Here is a 16,755-nt window from a genome sequence, read left to right as displayed (position 1 = left end):
ACAGTGTGGCTCGTGTCATCTGGTTCCCTTTCCCCCTCCCCGGCCCTCCCACCTCTTCCCCAAGGGTACTGACCATTCCTCCAGTTCTCAGCACCTCTGTTCCCCTGCCCACATGGCCCTGGGCTGGGTTCTGCCAGGGAGAAGGGAAATGAGGAGCTCAGAGGTCAAGAGGCCCTCTGAGGTCATGGCTGTCTGGGGGAGGGTTCATCAGGCCCTCTGAGGTGCCTCCCTCACCCTCACCGGGTCATTGTCCAAATCCGGAGCCTGGGAGTGTGGTAGATATGCCTCCTCCATCCCCCAACACACACACACCTGGTGGAGGCTGTGGCCACAGTGGCCGGCGCCTGAGGCTGTTCCAGAAAGGTTGACTGCATTTCTCGGGTGGGGTGGGGCCTGTAAGCCTTGGACTCCTTATCTGTGAAACAGGGACAGGGGGTGGCAGGCCAATCTGGGGTACCCAACTGAGGGGTGTGAGAAATGCCTGTTTCTCCTCTGGAGCCACTTGGTGTGGGTTCTGCATGCCCGGCCCTGCGGGGTAACTCCAGGACAGTCTGGGTGCTTGCGGTCATTCTACCTGCCAGGGTCATGGAGTCACAGATTAAGACAGGAGTCTCCCTGCTCTCCAGGAGGTCCCAGACTCTACCACATCTCACACCTTGAGGGCCCTGTGACTTGACTTTGAAGATTTCCTATCCCTGGAATGAATAATAGGGTCCTGTCACAAACCTCCTGGGACAGATTTAAGGGAGTAGACAAGAAAGAAAAGCAAGCGTCACTGTGGGAAAAGCACTTCACAGCACCCAGACCTGCCCTGCTGTCGGAGCACTTGCTAGGAGGCTCCTCAGAGTGGATGTGGGTGGGCCTCACTGGGTCCCCCACCCCCTGAGCTCTCCTGGTATCCTATATCCCTCTGCCTCCCTGAAGCAGGTGCTCCCCAAAGAATGGACAGCACCGAGTGCCTCCTGCACCTGCAGGATTTGTGAGACCTTAACCCGAAAGAGGATGATTTTCAGTTCCAGGGATGGACCAGGCAGTGGGTAGCAGCCATGCTCCCACGGCGAAACTTCTCTGAACCTTCTGACATCCTACTCTAGCCATTAAGGTCCTTTCTGCAAACATCTGTGGCTCCCAGAGTCCTCCAAGGGGACACAGGCAGCCTGGGAGAATAGAGTTCAGACCAGGTCACAGCATTTGGAACTGGAGTGTCAGGAAAGGAGGTGGCAGCAGGTCACAGATGGGGAGATGTGCAGGGCAGGTGTGTTAGGACGGGAGCCCAGCCTGATCCCCTGTCTTCCCATAAGCCAAGCAGTGCCAGGTGAGGAGGCACCTGGGACTGGCTGATCCTTGGGATGGAAGACTTGACCTGGAAATGGAGGCAGTGGGAAAATGAGGAGGGGTGTGGCCTGAGCCCTGCCTTCTTCAGCCCAGAATTTAGGGAGGGCCAGCTCCAGCAGCCCCGGGGAGCAGGTGCAAGGCCTAAGAGTCAGCATTGTGCCCCAGGCCTACCTCCCAGTGGCCCAGGATGTGCAAGGATGAGAACTGCAAGGAGTGGGTGTGAGGTGATAAGGGCCCTTGCAGGGTGCTGATCCCAGAGACCCCAGAGTGCTTGGGCCTGGTCTGAGCTCAGGAGGCCGAGGAGGCCAGGGAAGGTCCTGTCCCTTGGCTGTGGGCTGAGGTCTGGTGTCTGCTGCAGTGGCCATCACAGTTTCCATCGCTCATTCCTTCAACAAACGTTTCTCAAGACCTACTGTGTGTGTGGCAACATGATGTGCTCTGAGACACTCTGTGCGAGGGCCAGTCTGTTGCTGTCATCTCCAGTCCTCTGTGTCCTATCTCGTGGTCCTGCAAGGGGGCTGTTTCACAGCTCATGCTGCAGGGACCTGGCCTTTGGACTGACAGGCCCAGCTGGGAACTGCTGCCCACCCACATGCCACATTCTGGGAAGTGGCTACAGATAGGATCACCATAAAAGAGACTTGGTGCTGCTTAGAGCCCAAACTCATCCCAGAGCCACAGTGGCTGGCATGGAGCAGTTGCCACCCCACAATCTGTTCCACAGTAGCAATGCTCTGGATGCTGGTTCCTTCAGCCAGGCACACAAATCAGCAGGGTAAGTACTGTCCCAGGTGCAGGAAAAGCAGCTAAAGCAGTGATGTGAATAGCTGGAAAGCCCAGTGCTGCCCAGTGTTGCCAAAAGACATAAAACAGAGTCAAAAGTCAGAGGGAGACTGAGGGCTGGTGGGAGACAGCCAAATGACCTGGGATGAGCACTCCACATGGAGGGCAGAGCCAGGGTTGGAACCCTGAGCCTGAATTTCATCTGGGTGTCAAGGACCTGTGTCCTGGGGATGATGTGTCAGGACTCCCAGGGGAGATAGTCACAGTGCTTGTTTAGACAAAAATCTTGCCCTTAGTCACCCTCAGTGGCAATAGGTGTATTAGTCCCATGACACCATTGCTGCTGGGGAAAGGTCCTGGCACCCCTACTGCTAGGGACACCCCCATGGGCCTCCAGGAAGCTGCAGCTGGCCAAGGGCATTGTGTGGCAGCCAGGGTGGACTCTCCTGTGGGTTAGAAAAGAGAGATGGCAGGCTTGGGGACCAAGCAGAGAACCTGGCAGAGAGGCCATGATGGGCAGAGGCATCATGGCTAGGGCAGCTGGGGGACCCAGAAGTCTTTTCCATGGGCCAGAGGTGTCGCTGGTAGCCAGCAGTCACATGTCACACTCGGAAGATTAGGAAGCTTCCCAGTAGAGCACAGCCTCTAGGCCAGATCCCAGCTGCCTCCCACCTGCCCGTGGCAGATGCCCTGCCGATGGAAATGAAGATACTTTAGGGAAAAGTTAATGAATAACTTTAATCTTGCAGAGACATCCAGAGTGCCCAGTCCAGAGCTTAGTCGCTGTCTGCGGCCTGTATGTACCTCATTCCCAGTGGAGACATTGGCTCGGACTTTAGAGGCCATAGGGCCAGCACAGGGTGACACGGGTGCCCCTGGGCTCATGGTGTACTATGGGCCTGGCCCTCTTCTGTCTCCTCCTGACCAGGACCCATGGCATGTTCTCAGCCAAGGCTCTCCAGGACTGGGCTGTGGGAAGGAGGACAAGGTGAGCTGTGCCTCAGAGCCATGGGCTGGGGAACCTGAGTGACCCCAGCTGGGCCCATGGCCCCAATGAGCTGGGCAGTGGCTAGACAGGCAGTGGCAGGTGCAGGCAGCTCTCCTGCGCTTGTGGCTGGCTGCCCAGCCTGTGAATACTGCAGCTATTTTTGGGTCCTGTTTTCCCTCCCCTCAACCTTCCTCTGTCTGTGTCCTGGTGTGGAAGTGACCTGAGAATTGAAATGCTGACTGGACCTTCACCCTCTTCCCTACGCCTCTGCTTTAGGTGGCCTGATTCCCAGGATAGCCCCTGGCCAAGTCCAAGGAGACCCATGCTCCACACCCCCTCAAAAGCAGCCTGCACCCCAGTCCTCTCAGTAGGGCAGTATCCTGACTCCCTTCTGTGGTCCCCTTACATGAAGTGGTCAGCCCTGGATTCCCACATCATGTTAAGCAGGGTCCTGACCTACAGGCCCTTCTGCAGCAGGATGTGGTCCTGCAGTTCAGTTGTTACACTGTTGTCTTCTGGAAGAAGGAGGAAATTTTGAGGGCACAAATCAGGAGATGGGATCAGGGGTGAGGCTCAGGAAAAGACATCCAGCCCATATGTGTCTCAGTTCCCCCACTGCACCTCAGTTCCCTTACCTGCTGCATGAAAGAAGAACGGTTGTATTCGGGGAAGATCCCTGAGTCACGAGTCTGGAGACTTCTGGGGCCACATTGCAAGCTTATGTCCATGTCTCACACATCTGCCCCCTTGGAAGCAAATTCAAATTCCAAATCACAAGAATGGATGGGGCAAGCAAGTTCCCAAATCTGGCTCTGCTTGGAGTCAAGCAGCAGCTATGAGCCCGCAGTGTGAGCTGTGCCTCTGCAGTGGCTGGTGGGCAGAGGGCCAGGGCCTCTGGGCCTGCTTTGCTGGCAGAGGGTATTGGTGACTTGCAGTGATGGGGGCCGGGACCATGGGACACAGGCCCTCTTGTAGCACAACTGCAGGGGTACCATCAAGTCTCCCTCCCCTCCAGGAATTGTGCAGTGCTACAGCTGGCCCAGGCAACAGGCCAGGCAACAGTTCCTGGGGAGGCTGGGTGGGCTTGCTTGGGGTGGTCTGGGGGCCAGGGCTCTTGAGAGCTGCCTAACCAGGATTCGAATGGCTACAAGGAAGGCAGTGCCAACCTGGTGACCTGCAGTAGGGACCTGCTGCCTTAGAATGAACACCTGAGCATGAGGAAGGAGGGGGAGGCAGCCAGGAATGAATAAGTCAGGAGATCTGGCTGCAGGGGAGGGACCTAAAGGAGTCAGCCAGGCCCTCTGAAAGGTGGGGCTGAGCTGAACCCTCCACCTCTTGCCTGCTGGCCTCCCCCACAGGAGGTCAACCCCCTCCCCTCGTAGTAGTACAACATATGGAGCAGTGGTCTGAGAGGTGGGGCACCCCAGGTGCCCTGGGTGTGTGCCAAGTTGTGGCCCAGTTGTGACCAGGTACACCCCCGCAGGAGAAGCTGGAGTACTTCTTCCTCACCGTCTTCTCCATTGAAGCTGCCATGAAGATCATCGCCTATGGCTTCCTCTTCCACCAGGATGCCTACCTGCGCAGCGGATGGAACGTGCTGGACTTCATCATTGTCTTCCTGGGGTGAGCCTGGCTTGGAGGCGGGGGTTGGAGGCTGAGCCTGCCTGAGGATGCTGCCCATCCGCAGCCAACAGCCCTGAGGCAGACGGAGGCCCAGTGCTGTGCTGGCTACACCATGGAGCAGCTCCTCATGGAGGCCAGCCCTGGCAGTCACTACCCCTCCCCTTGCTAGGTGCGCAAGCATTCTTCCGCCTATGTTGTTGAGTCATTCACTACACAAACCTGCTGTGGGGTTCCTCTTGTTCAGTGCATGAAGACAAACATAGAGCGGTCACTAGGCTGCCCATCACAGTCCACTGAGGGGGCTCAACCATAAGAGGGTTACTTTCCCACAGTTGTGCAGGCTGCAAGTTCCAGGTCGCAGTGACAGTGGGTTGGTTCCCCCCACCTCCCTCCCTCCTGCAATGACAGATGCCTTTTCTCAATACATCCCTGTCATCATCTATCCCTGTGCACAAGGAGCCTACAGTCTCTCTGTGTGTCCCAAGTTTTCCTTATAAGAGTGTCAATCAAATCAGATTGGGCTGCCCTTGTGGCCTCATTTTAATATAATCACCTCTGAAGGCCTTTGTGTCCACACACAGCCAGATCCTGAGGTCCTAGGGAGGCAAAGTTAGGGCTTCAACAAGTGATTTCAGAGGGGACACAGTTCAACCCATAACACGACCTTTAGTAGCCACCACCCAACTAGAACAGCAGCATTGATTGAGCAATTACTATATATTCCATACATCTCATTCAATTCTCCCAGGAATCCTCTTGTTTCTCCCATTTTAGGGTCAAGGGACCGAAGACATGGGCGGGTTATCCAACTTGCTTCAGACCACATAGCCAGCTGGTGGGGGCTAGGCCTCAAACCAAGGCAGCCAGGGCTGCAGAGGTTAACCTCTTTTCAAGAATGTATTTATTGCTCCAAGTGCAATGGCTCAATTGGTTAAGTCTTCACCTTGCAAGCACCAGGATCCCATGTGGGTGTTGGTTCGTATTCCAGCTGCTATACTTCCCAACCAGCTCCCTGCTTGTGGCCTGGGAAAGCAATAGAGCATGGCCCAAAGCCTTGGGACTGTGCACCACAAGGGAAACCTTGAGGAAGCACCTGGTTCCTGACTTCAGATAGGCTCAACTCTGGTCATTGTAGCCATTTGAGGAGTAAATGGAAGATTCTTCTCTCTGTCTCTCCTTTTCTCCATAAACCTGATCTGCCTTTCCAATAAAATTAAATCAATCTTTGAAAGTATTTATTTATTTATTTGGAAGACAGAAACAGAGGGAGAACTCCCATTCACTGGTTGACTCTTCAAACACCTGCAAATAGTTGAGACTGGACCAAGGCCAAAACCAGGAACAAAGAATTCAATCCAGGTCTCCCACTGGAGCGTGAGGAATCCAATTGCATTAGCTGCCTCTCAGGGTCTGTACTAGCAGGAAGCTGGAGGCAGGAGCCAGAATTAAATCCAAGGGCTCAGACATGCTATGGGTGCTCGGTCAACATCTGAACTGCTGGGCCGGTCATGTACCACAAAGGCTCAGCTCTGGGCCACCACACCAACCGTCAGTTTGGCACGTGGTATGTTGGTATGTATGGCCCATCCAGCATTGCCTTCTGTGAATTAGCCTTTATCCTTCAGGGACTGCACTGGCTATAAGCCAAGACAAATGAGTGCTGAATGATGCAGTGTGAGAACCCAAGGCTAAAAGTACCCCTTGTTTCCAACATGCTGAGGCCAAGGGGTCGGGCTGGTAGAAGGACGATTCATAGGCAAGGAGATCTGAAGTGGATGCCAAGGGCTAGTGGGGATTTTTGCAAATGGGAAAGAGTAAGCAGGAGGGAGAGTGCAAGGGAAGCAGCTTAAGGACAAGCCTGAGGGTCAGCTGGCACTGGGCTTTCGGCTGGAGTGACCACTGTGGAGCCCTCGGCCCACCTGGAGTGTTACACAGCCCCCAGGCCAGTGACCTCAACCTCGCTTAGGTACCAGAGCAGACATGTCAAGTGGATCACAGCACTGCAGCACCCAGAGCAGACCTGGCAAATGGATCACAGTGCTCTCCTTGGAAGCCCCGGCATCCTTTCCAGTAGAATGTTCACTCACAAGGCATTACCCAACCAGCCAAACTTAGCAGGAGCATGAATCCTGTTTGCCTTCTCTCCCTTGAACCTTTACACAGGCTCCCTCAGCCAGGAGGGGACCCAGGAGGGGACCCCACAGCCCTGGTACAGCAGCTCCTCTCACCACTGGCCCTCCTTGGCCCCTTCTGCCCCCCAGGGTCTTCACCGCAATTCTGGAACAGGTCAACGTCATCCAGAGCAACACGGCCCCGATGAGCAGCAAGGGAGCTGGCCTGGACGTCAAGGCCCTGAGAGCCTTCCGTGTGCTCAGACCCCTCCGGCTGCTGTCGGGGGTGCCCAGTGGGTGGCAGTGCCTGGGCAGAGCCCTCCCTCCCCTCCTGCCCTGGCCTCTTGTCCTCAGCTTTGGTGTCCCTACCTACCTGCGGGTCCCAGAGACTGCCCAAATCTCCAGGGAGGGTGGGCCAGGAAGTCCAGCAGAAGGACTAACTCCTTCCCCTCTGCCACTGCCGCAGGCCTGCAAGTGGTCCTGAATTCCATCTTCAAGGCCATGCTCCCCCTGTTCCACATCGCCCTGCTGGTCCTCTTCATGGTCATTATCTACGCCATCATCGGGCTCGAACTCTTCAAAGGCAAAATGCACAAGACCTGTTACTACATCGGGACAGGTAAGCTCCCCTGTGAACTGCAGGGTGGGAGAGGCCCGAGGACAACTCAGCATGGGACCACCCCAGCCCGTGAAGACAGGGGTGGGAGTGAGTGGGGAGAGACGTAGGCCTTGGCCTCCCACACTAACTATCCTGGAGAATGGCCTTCTCCTGGGCAGTGGGCAGCTGCAGGATGGACAGCCAGCTCTTCCAGAGCCAGTTATCCAGGGAAGTGGGCTGTGTATTTTCCTCCAGTTGTACTTCCCCTTGGAGGTACAGTTCCAACTTCACTCCAGGGGCCTCTCAGGGACGGTACCCCAGGAAGCCTCTGAATGGATCCTTGGGGAAGGGAAGCATGCAAGCACCAAAAACACTAATGAATCCATGGTGTATGGACATAAATAGCATATTTTAATAAACATTATCTCTATTTTCCAATAAAGGAAAGCATGAGAAAGGCAGCAACATTTTACAGTTTTTACAAACCTTCCCGATGCCTGGCTTAGTAAAATCAGCTGGCTCTCCTGGCCCCTTCAGCGTGTAGTCTGTCCCAATGTCACATTTCCTAGAGCCATCAGTGACCCCACCCAGCGTTTACCGGGGGAGTGGTCTGAGTGTTACAAGTTAAGCAGCTCTGTCTGAAAAACCCAAGATTGAAATGGCCCACATGTCCCACAGCGCTGACATGATTGAATGCCACAAGTGGAGAATCTCACCCCACGAAGCTGCCCTGTGTGCAAAGCTGTTAGAAATATTGTGTAAGCTTCCTTCCAGCTAGGTGTCTAAAGTTCAGGTAAAACAGACAGCCTTCACGTTGAGGCTTGGGTCCCACTTCCAAGGCATTTCACCGTGTGTCCGCAAATATTCCCAAATCAGAAACTTTTCTGGGCCCGAACATTTCGGACCTGGGACACTTAGCCTGAAATATGCAGATAGTCAGGTGGATGTCCCCAAGGGCTTCCATGCCCTCTTCTGGGGCTGGCTACTCCCTGCTCACAGACTGGGGTCCAATCTCCACCTGTGGATAGTGCAGGAGGGAGCTAACCCCTTGTAAAGCGAGGCCACCCCCGAGCCCAGGTGTCTAACACCATGGGGACCTGCCATGTCTCATGAGGAGAAAGTCGAGCCAGGCCCGAACCTGACATTAACAAGTCAGCTCTTACGAAGCTGTCTGCTTTCCCAGCCCCGCCCCTCGCAGCCTCTGTCCATCACTACAACCACCTACATGGTCTGTGATACTCAGATGCTGGTCTCACAGGGTGTTTTTGTGGCATCCTGACACATGCTCAGAAGGCCCCCTCTGTCTGGGTCTCCCCACAACACGGGGCAGGGACCTCATCTAACCAGCAGCGTTCTCCCCACCGATCCATCTTCACAGAGTTGAGCCTACCTGGTAACTCGAGTGAGGCAGGGTACTCTAGGTCTGGGGAGCTAAGCTGGGGTCAGAACGCAGAGGGAATTAGATGGTCCCCACACTGATGAGCTTAGAGACAGCAGCAGGGGGGAGGAACACGGGCCAAGGATGGGCGGGGACCCCACCAAGAGAGGACCCTTGAGCCAGAGCAGGGGTCTGGTGCAGCCCAGCACAGCACTCTCAGGTTAGCATCCCACACAGGATGCTCCGGTCAGAGCCCCCAGCTGCAGTCCAGCTGGGCTGCCCTGCTTCTTGTAAAGTGCTATGGGTACACCTGGGTTACTTAGGTCTGTGGTTGCACCTCAGCAGCCCTCAACCTGCCCCACAACCACCACAGCTACGCCTTGACTCCAGGGCCCCCCTCCGTCTTTCTCCCTTGTTGTCCTACTCCCGTCTCTGCTGGCTTCCTGCAGACATCGTGGCCACAGTGGAGAATGAGAAGCCCTCACCCTGCGCCAGGACAGGCTCGGGCCGCCCCTGCACCATCAATGGCAGTGAGTGCCGGAGCGGCTGGCCAGGGCCCAATCACGGTATCACCCACTTCGACAACTTCGGCTTTTCCATGCTCACCGTATACCAGTGCATCACCATGGAGGGCTGGACTGATGTCCTTTACTGGGTAGGTCTGGACCCGGGGAGTGGGTGGGAACGTCTGGCCATTCCATCGGGGTGGGGGGGGGCAGAGGTGGCAGGATCCTGACTATTAGATTTGCCAACCACTTGTGAAAACACCAGCAGATTGTAAAAAAAGATGCACAGAGGCTTTTATTTGAGATCCCCCCTTGGGCCTTTACCCCCCCCCCCCCCCCCCCCCGAGACAGCACAGCAGGGGGTGGGGGAAGGGAAGAGGAGAAGGGAGAGAGAAAGATCTGAGGAATTGCAAGGGAACAAAGGCAGGCAGAGGGACATGCGGGAATGTTTTATGCCTCTTCCAACATGGAAGCTGGCACAGGCTCTGTTTAAGTCCTAATTAGGTAAGGAATGTCAGGGTAGGCTCACCATTGGCCGACTGGAGCCCTGCTAGTCCGATGACGTGTCTGGCTTCTGTGGCCCTTTCCGGTTCCGGGCTGAGGCTGGAGTGACATGTCGGGTCTGAAATAAGCCCAGCCCCTCTCCTGTACCCACGGCAGCCATCACTAACCAGCATGCCTGGGTCCGGGGAGTGAGCGGAGACGCCTGGCCATTCCACTTAGGGCGGGGGTTCCTGACCAGTATGCCTACCTCTCCTTCTCCAGGTTTAAGTCTTCCCAGCATCCTGTAGGGGCAGTCCCATGGTACAAAGTGTACAGAGGTGCAGGCCAAGGGGGTGGGGAAGGAAAGAGAGAAGCTGCCCGGGTTCCCCAAGCCAGGCCGTGAGCTGCTCCTTCCTGAATCTTTCTCCTTGCCATCTTGCAAGACTGCGTTTCCGCACTCAGAATCAGGTTCCGGCGTCTTCACCTGTAACACGAGAGTATTGATCCTGCCTCCATCAATCAGGGGAAGGTCACCTGAATGACAAGAGTGCCTGGTGCAGGGTCAGCACTGTACGAGGCTTTTCCAGTAGGAATGTGCTGCTTGTGCTTATTAAGAGCCAGAGTGCATTGCTTATTTAATTCTACAATCATGGAAATGCAGATAAGGAAATCGAGGCTCAGCAAGGTCAAGGAACCTGCCCATGTTTATGGACTTTAGGGAGCCACTGACCCAAAATTGGGCTGTAATCCACTGGCTCCAATCTAGAACTCTTCATCACGAAGTGACCGTGTTTAGACCTCCAGAATATTTTGCAAATATAAAGCATCAGGATGAATATTTTCGGAGCACTCACATTAGCAGAGTGAACTAGCAAACGTGTCAGAGGACCATCACCTGTGTCACAAGACTGGGAAAAGCGGGCACTGGCTGTGGTGCCCACTAGACAGAGGGGAGAATGCTCAGATGCTAGGTGACCAGGCCAAGGTCACAGGGTCACATTTGGAAACCTGGCTGGAAAGGCACCAGCTGGAGACAGCGTCCAGGAGGGGCCAGGTCAGGGCCATGCTGGGAGGGCTCAACTGGTCTGTTGGCTAGCCATGTAGACAGTCAGCAGGGCATCCCTGGAGATCCTTCCATCCCAGAGCCTGGATCCTGAGGTGAAGGGGTGTCCCCTCATTGGGCCCACACCCCTTTGCCTGTGTCATGGGTCAGGTGGAATCCCCCGTGTGCTGAGGAGGGAACCTGAATGACATGTCACAGGGAGAGACTCACATCTTTGCCTGGGCCAGGTCAATGATGCCATCGGGAACGAATGGCCCTGGATCTACTTCGTCACCCTCATCCTCCTGGGCTCCTTCTTCATCCTCAACCTGGTGCTGGGTGTCCTGAGCGGGTGAGGACACTCAAGGGCGGGTGGGCAGTGGGGAGGAAGGGAGAGGAGGAGCTGGGAAGAAGGGAAGCAAGGGTAGGAGTGGCTCTGGGATTGTGCTGGCTGAAACCATCCCCTGGAACTCCCTTGCCCAGCTGGGCCTACAGCACTTCGTTCTGGCAAGCATGGAAGAGACGTGAAGCGCAAGCAGGAGCCTTTCCACACTGGGTTTTGCTCCCTCCTCTGCCTCTCTCACCCTGGCCTCATTCTGCCCGGGGCTGCATCGCTAGCCCTGAGCAGAACCCCCAGGCTTCCACTGCCTGGCTCTATGTGCCCAAGGGCATGCTCTAATGTAAACCCCTGCCCTTTGTCCAGCCTCCGTGTGACTTTGACCTGACCCTACCCCCCACAGCCCCTCTATGCTCAAAGTGTAATATCTCAGTACTCAACTCCTAGCATGCTTGTGAGGACAAAGTACTTAGCACTAAGTACTAGCAGTTCCTACTCATTGATCAGTAGCACTGTTCTCCCTGGGACAATCCTGCTGAGATCCCAGCACATGGAGAACCATTGGCATTGCCCCACCCCCAAAGCTTCCCTCCAGGGGGCTAAGAACTCAGTTCTTCCCTTTGCTTTGCATTACTCTAGCTGAGATATCAAATTTCTAGGTTTTTTTTAAAAAGATTTATTTTATTTTTATTACAAAGTCAGATATACAGAGAGGAGGAGAAACAGAGAGGAAGATCTTCCATCCAATAATTCACTCCCCAAGTGAGCCGCAACGGCCGGTGCGCGCGGATCCAAAGCTGGGAACCAGGAACCTCTTCCGGGTCTCCCACGCGGGTGCAGGGTCCCAAAGCTTTGGGTCGTCCTTGACTGCTTTCCCAGGTCACAAGCAGGGAGCTGGATGGGAAGTGGAGCTGCAGGGATTAGAACCGGCGTCCATATGGGATCCCGGCGCATTCAAGGCGAGGACTTTAGCCGCTAGGCCACGCTGCCAGGCCCTGAAATATCAAATTTCTGTTAACAATAACCATGGTGAAGCAGCACAGAAGTCAAAGGTCGCAATCCAGCTGCTGCCAATGTTAGTTACATCCATTGCAACTTTGAACTTATCACGGTTACTAAGCCTGCAACTAGTTCTTGTCAGCCAGCAGGTTAATAGAGAAGCGATCTGGCTCTCACATTTTCTAAACTTGTAGTAGTAGCTGTACTTACTGAGATACTGTGATTGCATGATTCTCACGGCGGCCACAGGCTTCACTGACTGCCAAAGGGTCCATTGCCACAAAATGGTCCAAGCTCTGCCTGGGCTCCACCCTGCCAGGGAGACCTAGCCTGTCCTTCTGGCCTCTGGAGCCTCAACCCTGCCCAGTGGCCGGGGACTCCCCCTGCTGGTCTGAAGCTTGCTCACTGAGTTCCTGGTCTCTCCAGCTCCATCCACAGCCTCTAGGTCCAGAATTTTCCTCAGGCCTTAAGTTCTGTGAGTACAACAGGACTTTTAGAAGAGCTTCAAAGGTTCGAGTCCCATGACTGGTTTGTTTAGGATCATGCACTCCGCTGTCACCTGAGACAGTGAGATGGGGTGGGAGGAAATATGTAAGAAGGTGCAAGCAGTGCCCCAAGGAGGGTGGGGACAGGGCAGGGGCTGATGAAGGGGCTGCATTTCAGGGCCTTAAGGGGCCCAAAGCCTTAGGAGATACCCCAGGGACAGAGGAAGGGTGTGCACACCTCCAGAACATGCCCGCTCTGTCCTCTGAAGTTCAGTCTCCCTCATGCCCACCCCTTGTCCCTTCCCACTTCCCACCTCCCTTTCTCATTTCAGAGAGTTCACCAAGGAGCGGGAGAAAGCCAAGTCCAGGGGAACCTTCCAGAAGCTGCGGGAGAAGCAGCAGCTGGAGGAGGACCTTCGTGGCTACATGAGCTGGATCACGCAGGGCGAGGTCATGGACGTGGAGGACTTGAGAGAAGGTTTGGGCCCGGAGGTCCCGGCCAGTGGATCCCAACATCCCCACTGAGCAGGGGTCACATTGCCCATCCAGGATGATGGCCACCCAAAGCCTCCCACCTTTCCCTGTGGGTTCCAGGTGTGCTGGCAGCTTCTCTCAGGCCAGCCACTCCCCCTACAGAGGACCTGGGTCTCAGGAGAGCACCCCATCTCTGAGGCCTTCACAGGTACCGCCCAGGCTGGCTGAACACCTGGGTCTCTCTTTCTCACTCTTTCCCCAGGCAAGCTGTCCTTAGAAGAGGGTGGCTCCGACACAGAAAGCCTGTATGAAATTGAGGGCTTGAACAAACTCATCCAGTTCATGTGAGTCTCTGCCCATGGCCCCCCAGGAGCCTCCCAGCCCCCACTCCCCCAAACTTCTGCCCCTCCTTGGCTTTAAAGTCCCTTTTCAAAGCCATAAGAAAGGTGGCCTTTCTGAGAAAACAGGGCCAGCTCCCGCTCTGAGTGTCTGGGCTGCGGCCAGGTGCTAGGGGCTATGTGGTCAGACTGGACCTGGAACAGTGACCTGTCTATGCACCACATGAGGATGACATGGGAGCCTTCAGGGCCACGGGACAGCTGCCACCTTGCCAGCTCAGCTGGGGTGCAGGTAGGGGAGCCAGCCGGCATGGGAATTCTCACTCTAGCTGATCCATCTGCAAGGTGTGGGACAGAGAGGGAGCACAAAGCAGGGAGCTTTCCAGGCAGCCGGTGGGCATACAGGGGGAGGGGTCCAGACGCTGGAGGCTCTGTCTGCTCTGTGGCTGGCTGGCTGGCAGGCTCATTTTGCAAATTCACATGCAACTAGAAGCTCAAACAATAGATACATCCCAAGGGCCCACTACCCTGCTAAGAGGTAACCATAGCAACAGCTAGATCTATGTCCCTCCTAGATCTGTGCTGTGCCGTCTTCTCTCTGACACACATGCCCAGGATTTTTCTGGTTCTGTTTTATATGCTGAGGGTGTTTATATTAACTTCCATTTCTACAGAGATGAGAACCATGCCTGGCACATAGGTGCTACCGAGTGAAGATGATACTCATGATGAACATGTCTCATGGCTTACATGCTTTACTTAGAATCCTCTGTTGATTACATACACACACCAGTATGTGCACCTGTGTATATATGCACATTTACATGGTTAGATAGAGAGAGAGAGAGAGAGAGAGAGAGAAACACACATACCTTTTTTTGGTCTGTCTTTGCTTGTAAAATACCCCACAATATAATTATGTCATAATGGTTTTTTGTTGTTATTGTTGACTCAAAACAGAGAGAGAGGCAGAGAAAATGGGCAGAGAAAGAGGAATATTTCACCCACTGATTTATTTCCCCAAATGGTTGAAATATCTAAGGCTAGATCAGGCCAAAATCAGGGGTTGGAACTCCATCCCATGTAGATGCAGAGTCCCAAGTACTTTGGGCCATCTTCTGCAGCCTTCCCAGGAACATTAGCAGGGAGCTGAATGGGAAGCAGAGTAGCCAGTTCTCTAATCACCACTCTGATATGAGCTGCTGGCATCGCACATAGTGGCTTGACGTGCCGTGCCACCATACCGACTCTCCAGTTGGGGGCAATGTGCCGAAGTACCATTGTGTCTGCTGGGCAGTGTCCTACAAAGGATTAGTGAGTCAAAGGGCAGTAGGTTGTAAACATTTGATAAATGCCACCCAGTCACTTGCCAAAAGGTTACCCTAACCATGAAAGTGCCCTTTCCCCTCACTGTCTCAGGAATTATTAATTTGTTAAAGAAGCATTTTTCTGGTGGGCGAAATATGGCATCTCCATATCGCTTCCATTAAAATGACAACTTTATTGACCTGTCTAGTCCAGACCCTGGGCTGAACCTCTTGCTAGTATAGTCTCGTCTAACAGCCCCATTTAGTGCCTATTACCTATTGGGCCTGTTATACAGTGTGGGTTATTGCTGTCATTTGAAAGAGGAAGACCCTTGTGGTGAGCAACAGTTTGAAATCAGCCTAGCTCCCTGGCTCCTGCCCTTAACATCTCCCAGGTGACTCGAGGGGAGGATGGGTGATGAGGTCATGCCTGGCTGGCGTGGCAGGCATGGCTAGCGTGGCTGAGAGCCAGGGCTCAAAGCTCTTGGCCCCTCCTGCTCTGCCCCTCCCTCAGCCGACACTGGCGACAGTGGAACCGTGTCTTTCGCTGGAAGTGCCACGACCTGGTGAAGTCCAGGGTCTTCTACTGGCTGGTGATCTTGATTGTGGCCCTCAACACCCTGTCTATCGCCTCGGAGCACCACAACCAGCCACCCTGGCTGACCCATCTGCAAGGTGAGACAGCGTGGGATAAAGCAAGCAAGAAGGCAGGTGTGATCTGATGAGAACCCGCCAATGGCATGGCAGGGAAAATCCAATCAGATAGAGCCATCAGGATTTCCTGGAAGAGTGGACTGTGGATGCTGGGCTGTAAATTCCTACCCCATCCTTTCACAGCAGGGAAATGGAGACCTGAAAAAGACAAGCTGACACACCAACTTGCCTCTTCGTGGCACTGCTAGTTACGGGGACTCGGAAAGGCAGCACAAGACAACCTCCCTCCCAGTGCTTGCCCAGATGCCTGGGCAAACTGTCTCAGTCCCAGTAACTTGGTACTCTCGGCAGCCACGGTCATTCAAATCATACTATAAACACAGTAACCTGTCCCCAGCTACTTACAGAATGCACGCTGTGGGGAAGGCCTAAAAAGCAAGCCAAAACAGGAAGAGAGGACTGTACTTGACTTTAAATATTGAAATATTAAAATTGTTTTGGTACAAAAGCTTTCAAAATCCATGTATCTTTGGGGTCTTCAAAAATCTCCTGGGCAAGGCGTATTACAAGAAAGCTAAGATATTTTTTACCTGGGCCTAAACCCTAAAAGCTAGCAACTGGGTTTTAATTGCCCAGTCAGGGACAGGAGACAGGGCCCTGGGCCTATCTGAGGCAGGGAACTGGGGCTGTCATACTACATAGAGCCAGGGCCCTGGCAGGGCTGCCATGTGTGAAAGCAAAAAGCCCACTGTCTCTTGGGAGTTGGTCCTTGCTGGGGACCCTGAGGGAATAGGAAAATGACTCCAGGGGAAAATGAGAGCTCACCCAGCAGCTCAACAGCACATCTCTTCAGTGTGCAAGGGCCCCTGGGCTGAGACAGTAACGTAAAAGTTGGTGGCCAGCAAGAGGGATCCTGAAGGGACACAGGTTGCCCCTCAACCCTAGGCCTGTACATTGCGCCCAGTTCATGGAAAATGTAATTTTTAAATGAGGTTTTATTTTGATGCAAACACATTTCACATATGTCATCCTTGCATAATTTTTTCCATGATTGTGAATTTCCAAGAACTTTGGATGCACATTTCAAAATGTATTTGTAGTAAAATAAACTTACTTTATAATTCAATTTTTCCCATGAACTTTTAGAAGCATTGCTGTAAAATTCTTTAGAGACTTAATTATTTTTATTGGAAAGGCAGATTTACAGAGAGAAAGAGGGATAGAAAGAGAACTCTTCCATGTGCTGATTCACTCCCCAAATGGCTGCAATAGCTGGAGCTGAGCCAATCTGAAGCCAGGAGTCAGGAGCTTCTT

The 16,755-nt window shown here is 54.0% G+C and overlaps 1 protein-coding gene across 1 annotated transcript in view; it reads left to right on the top strand.

The window, feature by feature from the left end:
• The window catches only part of CACNA1S (calcium voltage-gated channel subunit alpha1 S), a 55,352-nt gene that overhangs the window by 7,893 nt on the left and 30,704 nt on the right, over positions 1-16,755 (top strand). The window contains exons 3-10 of the mRNA XM_004578783.3: positions 4,590-4,729; positions 6,991-7,133; positions 7,307-7,459; positions 9,266-9,471; positions 11,096-11,199; positions 13,001-13,146; positions 13,405-13,486; positions 15,302-15,462. Of these exons, the coding sequence (XP_004578840.2) occupies positions 4,590-4,729; positions 6,991-7,133; positions 7,307-7,459; positions 9,266-9,471; positions 11,096-11,199; positions 13,001-13,146; positions 13,405-13,486; positions 15,302-15,462 (1,135 nt within the window). The remainder of the gene's footprint in view (positions 1-4,589; positions 4,730-6,990; positions 7,134-7,306; positions 7,460-9,265; positions 9,472-11,095; positions 11,200-13,000; positions 13,147-13,404; positions 13,487-15,301; positions 15,463-16,755) is intronic.

This window comes from Ochotona princeps, chromosome 10, assembly GCF_030435755.1.
Source record: "Ochotona princeps isolate mOchPri1 chromosome 10, mOchPri1.hap1, whole genome shotgun sequence".
In the NCBI taxonomy this organism is placed as follows: Eukaryota; Metazoa; Chordata; class Mammalia; order Lagomorpha; family Ochotonidae; genus Ochotona; species Ochotona princeps.
This window is presented reverse-complemented; position numbering and strand designations above follow the sequence as displayed.